The sequence below is a fragment of the Phaethon aethereus genome (genome assembly GCF_964289735.1).
Source record: "Phaethon aethereus genome assembly, chromosome: 1".
Classification (NCBI taxonomy): Eukaryota; Metazoa; Chordata; class Aves; order Phaethontiformes; family Phaethontidae; genus Phaethon; species Phaethon aethereus.
In genome coordinates, this window is record NC_138575.1 from 223,619,451 (window position 1) to 223,628,827 (window position 9,377).

A 9,377-nucleotide genomic window follows, 5' to 3' on the forward strand; every position below is an offset into this window, starting at 1 on the left:
GGAACCCTTGTGGGTGGATGAACCTCTGAACCTGCTGAACCTCTTGGTACTGAAGAAAGGCAAGGTAAGGGGATATGAGTTGTTGGTGTTGGTACTTTGGATAGTTGTTGTTGACACATATCTTCGTGTTCACTGAAATTGCACCTCTCCCAGTGAGCCTCCAGCACCAGTTCAAAATAACGCCTGCAAAGGATCTCCTTATCCCAGGTCAGAGCTGGACTTTCCAACTGCTAATGCTAAGCTGAGGAGCCTCAGAACGGCTGCTTGTGCCTGCAGCTTCCCTGTCATTCCTGGGGGACCTGACCTGTCTGGGTCGTTCCCAGCTGGATCCCAGCTTCCAGAACAGGAGGGCTCTTGCACTCAGGGAAGTCTCAGCATGGGTTGGTGCTGCAACCCCCGGAGAGAGCCTGAGAACCCTGGTTGGACGTAGCTGGCTGGCTCAGAGAGGGCTCAGAGAAGTCTGGGATGCAGCTGGCCTACTGGCAGCAAGAGCTAGCCGAATCTCAGGACACTCAGACCTATGGCATTCTGTCCTTCATGCCTCCGAGACATGCTAGATTGAGCTATTCACGGACTTGTGGTCATCACAACAAGCAGACACAGGATTTGTAAGTATCCCCAAGCAGACTCAGTGTTTATTTCCACCACTACAAGGTGTGGACACCCAGACAGAGTGATAAACACCATTGTGCATCTCCCCGCTTCGGTTTCCTCACCCATCTGGTGTGAGCTGTTGAATGGACAGAATGCTTTGAAGAGTTCAGTTTTGAAGAGGTTCAGTTTCCGTCCTCACCCAGAAACCCAGAAGAGCTGGTCTGCGCTCAGTGAGGGTCGGCCTTTCGTGCAAGAGAGGCGCAGAGGGAAGAGCCTCCGTGGCTGGGGCACCTGACAGTCTGCTGTTCCTAGCCCTGACAGTCCAGCAGGGACTAAAGAAGACAACATAGAAGAAATTTCCCCATGTGGAACAGAATCTGTATATTGATACAAACATACACGGAGCCCTGAAATGTTGCTTTATATTACCACGGGGGTGTTCAAGGCATCAAGAACATCTCAAAACTCAAAGGTGGCTGCTCCTCTGTATCACCTGGGAAGAAGGAAGGGAAATAGGACTCTGGCATTTGGCTAATGATCCCAGTCCCAAATAACTCTCATCACAGAGCACAGTCTCATGCGGCCATTTAAAGCAATGAGTCCTCCCCTCTGCTCTCATTGCTCCTGTTCGCTGTGTGCATTCAATGGGAATGAAACTGGTGCTGTCTTTGGGGAGATGAATACACCTGAAAAACCATTGAGTACAGTGTCAGGCATGAGCCTTCCTGGAAAACAGCATTTTGAGCACTGCCTGACGGATCCGCTTTGTCCTCATGCTGTAAACGATGGGGTTCAGCATGGTGGGGAGGGTCAGGTAGAGATCAGCCAGCAGAACCTGTGTGTGCACGGATACGCTGCTGCCAAACTGCTGTGCGTATATGGAGACTATCCCAGGGATGTAGTACAGCAGCACCACACAGATATGACACCCGCAGGTGCTGAAAGCCTTCCAGGCTTTCTTCCACGATTTCTTCCCCAGGACAGTTTTAAGGATCATCCCATAGGACACAGCAATGAAAGCCATGTCCATCCCTACTATAAGAGAGGACCCAGCCACACTGTAAAGCCTGCTGGGTCTGGGGTCTGTGCACGCCAGCTTTGCCACGGCCATGTGCTCGCAGTACGAATGGGGAACCACATGGGAACGGCAGTAGGGGAGGTTTGTCACCATCCCTGTCAAGGGGACCATGAAAAGGAGAGCTCTTATCACAATGGCCAGGCCTATCTGGGCAATTGTTTGGCGATTCAAGATGGCTTGATACCTGAGGGGGTGACAAATTGCAACGTAGCGGTCAACAGCCATGGCCAGGAGCACTCCCGACTCCTCTGATGTTGTGGAGTGAACAAGGAACATCTGAACAAAACAGGCTATGTAACCAATCTCCACAGAGTTCAGCCAGAACATGCTTAGCATCTTGGGGACGATGGATGTCACCATCACCACATCGATGACTGCCAGCATGCCCAGGAAGCAATGGATGGGGTCACGCAGGGAGTTGTCCAGCCCAATGACAAGCAAAACGATACCATTTCCTACCAAGGCAATGATATAACCTGAGCAGAAAAGAATGCCCAGACAGGTAGGGAAAGCTTCCAGGCTGGGGACACCCACAAGGATGAAAGAGGAGGAGCTGCTGTTGGGGCGGATGAAGGGATCAGAAGCCATGCAGGAGAATCTTGCTTTTGTGCTTAGGAACAGGAGCCTGGTTTTGAGCCCTGAGATGTCCAGAATTAACAGGGATGAGGTGGGGACTCTGCATCGATGCAAGAGCCAAATCAGGAATCCACATCGTTATTATGGCATGTGAGACAGGAGTGCTACAGCATAACATGACCAGCTAGGGGGAAAGGATCCAAAATGCTGAATAAATGGGGCTGTTATGGCTTGAAAGTTCCTGTCAGACGAAGAAGTTCATGTTTCAAGTTGTGCAACCAGGGATAACCAGGGACTTTTACAGTCCGTTGCTTGTGAAAAACTTGTTTCTTTGTTGGTTGCTCACCACCGCTCCGCTGGCATCTTGAAATAAGCTGCAAGAGGAGAGAAAAAGATCAGCATCCAGCCTCCCTCAGACAGAACTTTTGCCTGAGCAGCCCTGGCTTCCGTGCCATGGGCCTAACATAGGAAATTCCTCCAAATCAGTAGGGCAAAAAGTGGTCTCAGGAAGTGCTCTGGGACATTAAGTGTCATCATGAAAATGCCTCTTGCTGCTCTGTCTTCATCCTGTCATTTACCCTTGAGAGAAGTCTGCAAAATTAGGTTACCTCCTAGTCAGCGGAAAAAATTATTGATTTTTTTTTCTGATGGGAGAAGCTTGGAGGTAATACAGAAACCCCAGAGAAGAACCATGGAGAGACAAGAAGAAGAGTGAGTATGGTGGACAGGAGCTACACATCCATTTGTGCCAAAACTTTGCTACTGCTTTTGCTGCTTAAGCTGGAACATTTCCAGGGATGGGGCATCGACCACCTCTCTGGGCAACCTGGGACAGGGTTTCACCACCCTCATTGTCAAAAATTTCTGCCTTAGATCTAGTCGAAATTTAGTTTAAATTTAAATAAGTTGCTCCTTGCTACCCATTTTAAAAATGTGTACAATGTTTCCCTTTTTCCAGTCTCCAGGGACTTCACCTGACTGCCAGGACTTTTCAAATATCATGGAGAGTGACTTGGCAACTGCATCAGCCAGTTCCCTCAGGACTGTGGGATGCATCTCGTCAGGTCCCACAGACTTATGTGTGTTTGAGTTCCTCAGGTGGTCTCAAACCTGATCTTCTCTTAAGGTGGGAGGGACTTTGCCCCTCCAGTCCCTGGCTTGCAGGCCATCCCCTCGAGAAGTGTGGGAAGAGACACTGCCAGTGAAGACTGAGGCAAAGAAGCCATTGAGTACCTCAGCCTTCTCCTCATCCGTTGTTACCTGTTTGCCAGTCATGCTCTTCGGGGGGGTACGCTTTCTTTGACCTTCCTTTTCTGGCTGACATACCTGCAGAAGCCCTTCTTATTATTCTTTACATCTCTCGCCAAAGGTTGCTTCTCCCCACGCAGTGGCAAACACCAGGCAGGTGATGACCACACAAGATCCCTGCCTGTTTAAGGAAATGATGATCAGCCTGGATGATCATCCACCAGTAGCTTTTTAGCAAGCAGCAAGCTGTGGGGCGGCTCGTGGCTGGCGATACCCATGCTAGTGACAACACAGAGTAAAATTCACCTGTGTACAGCCCCGCTACAGGATCATTTAGGCTAAAATTTAGCATTAGACATGCCTAGTATGGCAGCAGTGAGAAGGAGAAGCTGGACAAGTTCAGAATAGAAATAAAGAAAATATTGGGGGTGATAACTAAGGAAATACAATGCTTGAAGTTTTAAATAGAGAGCAGGCTTTTGTAGGATTTGATTCCTTCTTTTGATCTATATCTTAACCCCAGGTGTGGGGTTGCTGCAGGAGCGGCTGGTTGAGAGGACTGGTCAGGACAGAAGTGCTTACCTTCTGGCCCAAATGTCTGAAAATCAGGGCATTTTAGAGGCTGAAGAGGATGAAAATTCCTTTTTAATCACTGCACTGAATTGCATGGCACTGCCCCCCTGCAGTAACCAGCAGTGCAGGAGCCAGGTGTGACTCCGGGTTGGAGCAGCGAGGTTAACCCCTGGCTGCTTTCACTGACCCACGCTCCCGAGCAAACCCACATGCCGCCGGTGACACGGACCAGCCTTTCAGACCAGCCTCTGCTGCAAAACACAGTTGTGTGCCCTGCGATGGCGCAAGCCCCGCGTTAACACGCCAGATCTCAGTATCTACATGACACCCAGGCTATGGTCCAGCTGCCTAAAGAGCCATCTGAGACCCCCCGGTGTGTCCCATTTGGCCTCTACTTCCTTTACACCCAGAAGGGCGCAGGTCCCTGCAAACCCTGGGTGATGGTCTGCCTCTCCCACATGGGTGCCTTGGGTACCTGGGGGCATCTCAAGTGTACACATCCAAGTAAGGGGCACTTACTCAGGTGACACCAGTCAGAGAAGAGCTCGACCATGGAGCCTGCAGAGTAACTGACTCCCTAAAGGTAGGGGTCTGCCCCAGGGTGAGCCGAGTCTCTCCAGGATCCACTGACTGTCGGGGCTGGATCTCCACTGGCTGTACTCAGTGCTTAGACACCAAGCACTCCTACCGCCAGGCACTTACGTGTGTCTGAATCCAGAGCTGCATCCCCAGGTACTTACATCCAAGGCAAGAGCGTATCTGCTTCCAGAAGCTCTCTTCCACAGCCAGTGCCTGGCACAGTATTATTGTCAGTATTGCAGCAGTACTGAAGAAACCTGATCACAGGGACTTCTTGCCCTGCGAGATGGAAAAACATGGCACAGAAGAGCTTTGCAGCCTAAGCAAAGGCTTCTGATCCCAGTCTGCCGAGAAGGATAAAAGGATAAGCACAGGTATCTGTCTCACCTGTGGGACTGTCACCTGGAGGGCTGCAGCAGTACACCTCTGCGTATCTCTAAGTGCAGCAACGCTGGGGTATTAATCCATCATCTGAAAATCCCCTAAGGGACAGCAGATGGAGGTTGCAGAGATTGGGTTGTCTGTCCTGTGAGATGTACATTTTCAAGACTGCTTCAGCTTCTTTCTTTATCTCTCCCTGGCTGCTGCTCTGGACCACAGGGTGCAAACACAGACCCTGTCCCAGGCTGTTTGCAAGTGGAGACCAGTCAGCCACACAGGTCAACCCAGACTGAAAACACACACACAAACACAAAGAGCATCAGTGGCCTGATCCTCTTCTACTCGCTGTCCGATTAGGATGGATGCTTTTAGTGGAAATTGTACATACACACATATGATATGGATCCCTCTAGGAGCTGTGCTTAGACACTCGGTCTACCCGGTAGCTGGCCCTGGGTCCCTGGTGTCCCCAGTTGCCTCATGCACATACACGCAGGTGAACGGCTCTCTCCAGTAGCTGGATGAGTCTTATCGTATCACCAGTAGCCGACCCCATGGTCTCTGCAGTAGTGTAGCTTGGAACCCCTGATCCCTCCAGTAGCAACTTAAACCCTCTGGTCTTTCCAGCGTCCAGCCCAGATTTACAACCTCTGATACTGGCTCCCAAGTCTCAGCTTATTCACTGGCTGGTCCTGCCTGATGTTTGCTGGTGATTGCACACTGATGTACGTACCCACTGCACATGTGTGCACCTCAGTCTCTCCAGGTGCTGGCACCCTGGGCTCGTGGGCCCCCGTGGTCCGTGGTCTCCACTCCAGCAGCTGGTGCTCAGCCCTTGGTGCTCACACATGCACACAGATTAGGGGACCCTCACCCAAGGATGTTGTTAGAAATGGAGTTCAATGAGAAGACAGGACGGACTGTGCTATCAGGCACCAGGCATGGACAGACAAGCATGTTGACCAACAGCCTTACATGCGACTGGACCCTTTCATCCCCTTACCACTCTGTTTTCCCCCAATCCACCCTGATCCCTCCCATTCCCAGCCTTTGATTCCTCCCCCTAAGCACCCCATAGTGAGTGCTGCACAGTCTCAAAGTGCTCTTCCTTGCATCCCATACTGATTGTCCCCCCACCCGGTGGGCAGTACCCCATGTCACTTTGCCAGGAGGGAAACCCACTGCCATTGACCAACTTGGAGGTCTCACACCCGGTCAGAGGCTGAACATCCTGTGTTCAGTTTTGGTCCCCTCACTACAAGAAGGACGTTGAGGTGCTGGAGCGTGAAGGGAACGGAGCTGGTGAGGGGGCTGGAGCACAAGTCTTATGAGGAGTGTCTGAGGGAACTGGAGATGTTCAGTCTGGAGAAGAGGAGGCTGAGGAGAGACCTTCTTGCTCTCTACAACTACTTGAAAGGGGGTTGTGGTGAGGTGGGTGTTGGTCTCTTCTCCCAAGTAACACGTGGCAGGACAAGAAAAAATGGCCTCAAGCTGCACCAGGGGAGGTTTAGGTTGGATATCAGGAAAAATTTCTTTACAGAGAGAGTGGTCAAACATTGGAACAGGCTGCCCAGGGAGGTGGTGGAGTCACCATCACTGGAGGTGTTCAAAAAACTTGTGGATGTGGCACTTTGGGACATGGTTTAGTGGGCATGGTGGCATTGGGTTGACGGTTGGACTTGATCTTAAAGGTCTTTTCCAACCTTAATGATTCTATGATCCTCCTGGGACAGCCTGGGGAGCAGCCGGGCTGGGGCTCTGCTGGCTCTGCAGGGGATATTGGCCTTCCCCTGCCTTCCACATTCTTCTGCTCCTTTGAATTTATGGAAGTGAACCTTTAATCACACAACCCAACAGCTTTGGCACCCAGCAGACAGGGTCCTGCTGCAGATCACTGCAGGTGGATGGCATCCATGGGTGTCGTCGTTTAACCTTGGTAGGCAACTAAGCCCCACGTGGCCGCTCACTCACCACTCCCCCAACCCCTCCGCAGTGGGATGGGTGAGAGAATCAGAAAAGTAAAAATGTGAAAACTCGTGAGTTCTGACAAAGACAGTTTAATAATAAAAAAGGAATCCTTCTCCCAACAACAACAAAGGAAAACAAAACCCATAAAAAGAAGTGATACAAAAAATCTAATTGCTCACCACCAGCCAACCGATGTTCAGCCAGTCCCTGAGCAATGGCAGCCCTGGAAAACCTCTCCCCCAGTTTTTATTGCTAAGTGTGATGCCATATGGTCTGGGATATCCCTTTGGTCAGCTGTCCCAGCTGTGTCCCCTCCCAGCTCCTTGTGCACCCCAAGGCTCCTTGCTGGTGGGGCAGGGTGAGGAGCAGAAAAGGTCTTGTTGCTGTGCAACATTGCTCAGCAATAGCTAAAACATCGGTGTGTTATCATCAACACTGCTTTCATCACAAATCCAAAACATTGTCCCATACAAGCTACTATGAAGACAATTAACTCTATCCCAGGTAAAACCAGCTCCACGGTACATGGAGAGTGTGTGGGTACCTGCTCCCCAGGGCTGACAGACCTTCATGGAAAGGGAAGGGATGTTCTCAGCAACCTGGTCTGACCCTGTAGATTACCCTGCTTTGAGCAAGAGGTTGGACTAGAGATCTCCTGAGGTCCCTTGAAGCCTGAGTTATCCTGTGGTCCTGTGATCCCATGGCCCTTACGTCTCTTGTGACGGCTCCGCTGCACATACAGTGATATGTTAAGGAAACAGCTATTTTCTGTGGTTGAGCTGCACTAGGTTATTTTGCCAGAACAAGGTCAGGTGGTGGCTGCAATCCTTATTTATGTTAGGAGATCTGAGGGAACTGGACCACCCAGAGGTGCTGTGCCAGTGTCACTGCCTCGTGCTAGGGACAGGTAGGAGAACAAGGGCAGCTGAAGCCCTTGGTGTTGACCTGAGTTCAGTGGGTGCCAGCATTTCCTGGGGCACCTGTGGCTCTGAACGTACACTGAGAACCACACCAAGGTCCAGCAGAGGTTTTGGCCATTCTAGGGAATGGGCTTTGTCTTCATGAGTCCCAGCCCTGTGCCCTGAAGGCCAGGCCCAGTCCCTCCTGCTATGGCTCTCCTCCGGGAGATCGCCCTGCATGCTCCATCACGAATCTGCTTTGTCCTGATGCCGTAGATCAGAGGGTTGAAAGCCGGTGGGATGAGGAGGTAGATATCAGCCAACAAGACCTGGACATAGGGTGGGAGCTCCTGGTGGTACCTCTCCATGTACATAGAGAGCAGTCCAGGGATGTAGAAGAGGGCCATGATGCAGAGGTGTGAGCCACAGGTGCTGAAGGCTTTTTTGCGGGCTTGTGGGGAGGAGAGGCTGAGCACAGCTTGGAGGATGAGCGCGTACGAGAGGGCAATGAGCAGCGAGTCGAAGCCAACCACATAGGTGGAGATGGAGAGGCTGTAGGTGTTGCTGAAGGTAGCATCTCCGCAGGCCTGCTTGAGCACAGCCATGTGCTCGCAGTATGAGTGGTCCACGACTGCCGGGCTGCAGAGAGGCAGGCGACGAATCTGGAAGGTGAGGGGGCTCATGAAGACCACAGCCCTGAGCAAGGTAGCCAAGCCAATGGCAGCCACAACAGGGCGGGTCAGGATGGACAAGTGCCGCAGTGGATTGCAAATAGCCACATAGCGGTCAAAGGCCATCGCCACAAGCACCCCCGACTCCACCACAGAGAAAGCATGAACAAAGTACATCTGGGTAAGACAAGCATCCAGGCTGATGGCAGTGGAGTGAAACCAGAAGATGCCCAGCATTTTGGGGGTGATGGAGGTGGACATCACCAGGTCAATGACAGCCAGCATGGACAGGAAGAGGAACATGGGCAGGTGCAGGCTGGGATCAGCCTTTATCACGCACAGGAGGGTGCTGTTCCCAGCCAGTGTGACAAGGTACATGATGCAGAAGGGGACAGAGATCCAGTGGTGCAGGTGCTGCAGCCCCGGGATGCCCGTCAGGTGCAGCTCCGACAGCGAGGTGTTGGTGGGATGCAAGTGGGGCATGGTGGTCACTGTAGGAGCCCAAGTGAGGAGAGCCCAGGCACACAAGGACAGCCATACCCTGGGCCACACCAAAGGTCCATCCAGCCTCAGATCCTATGTCCAGCATCAAAAGCAGACCCTTAGGGAAGAATATGAGAAAGGAAACATACCATGACACTTCTCCTGCGTGCTTTCCCAGCTTCCAACAATTTGAAGCTCAGGGACTTCCTGGACTGATGTGGTTTTTCCATTTTAAGTAACCTCACCCCAGAAACCCATCTAGTCTCTTCTGTGCAAAATTTTAGCATCTTTTAGCAAGGAGTTTTACAAACTAATGGCACCTTTTGT

General features: G+C 51.5%; 2 protein-coding genes across 2 annotated transcripts; both read right to left on the minus strand.

Moving 5' to 3' along the window:
* Positions 1 to 1,303: 1,303 nt before the first annotated feature.
* Positions 1,304 to 2,586, minus strand: LOC309414867 (olfactory receptor 52I2-like; the record flags this gene model as incomplete). The annotated part of the gene is made up of 1 exon (XM_082012243.1): positions 1,304 to 2,586. The coding sequence occupies exon 1, from the start codon at positions 2,258 to 2,260 to the stop codon at positions 1,304 to 1,306; it is 957 nt and encodes a 318-aa protein (XP_081868369.1). The 5' UTR covers positions 2,261 to 2,586.
* Positions 2,587 to 8,036: 5,450 nt separating this feature from the next.
* LOC309417737 (olfactory receptor 52M1-like) lies at positions 8,037 to 9,050 on the minus strand (the record flags this gene model as incomplete). The annotated part of the gene is made up of 1 exon (XM_082015278.1): positions 8,037 to 9,050. One exon carries the CDS (start codon positions 9,048 to 9,050, stop codon positions 8,037 to 8,039), a length of 1,014 nt encoding a protein of 337 aa, XP_081871404.1.
* Between the last annotated feature and the right edge of the window lie 327 nt (positions 9,051 to 9,377).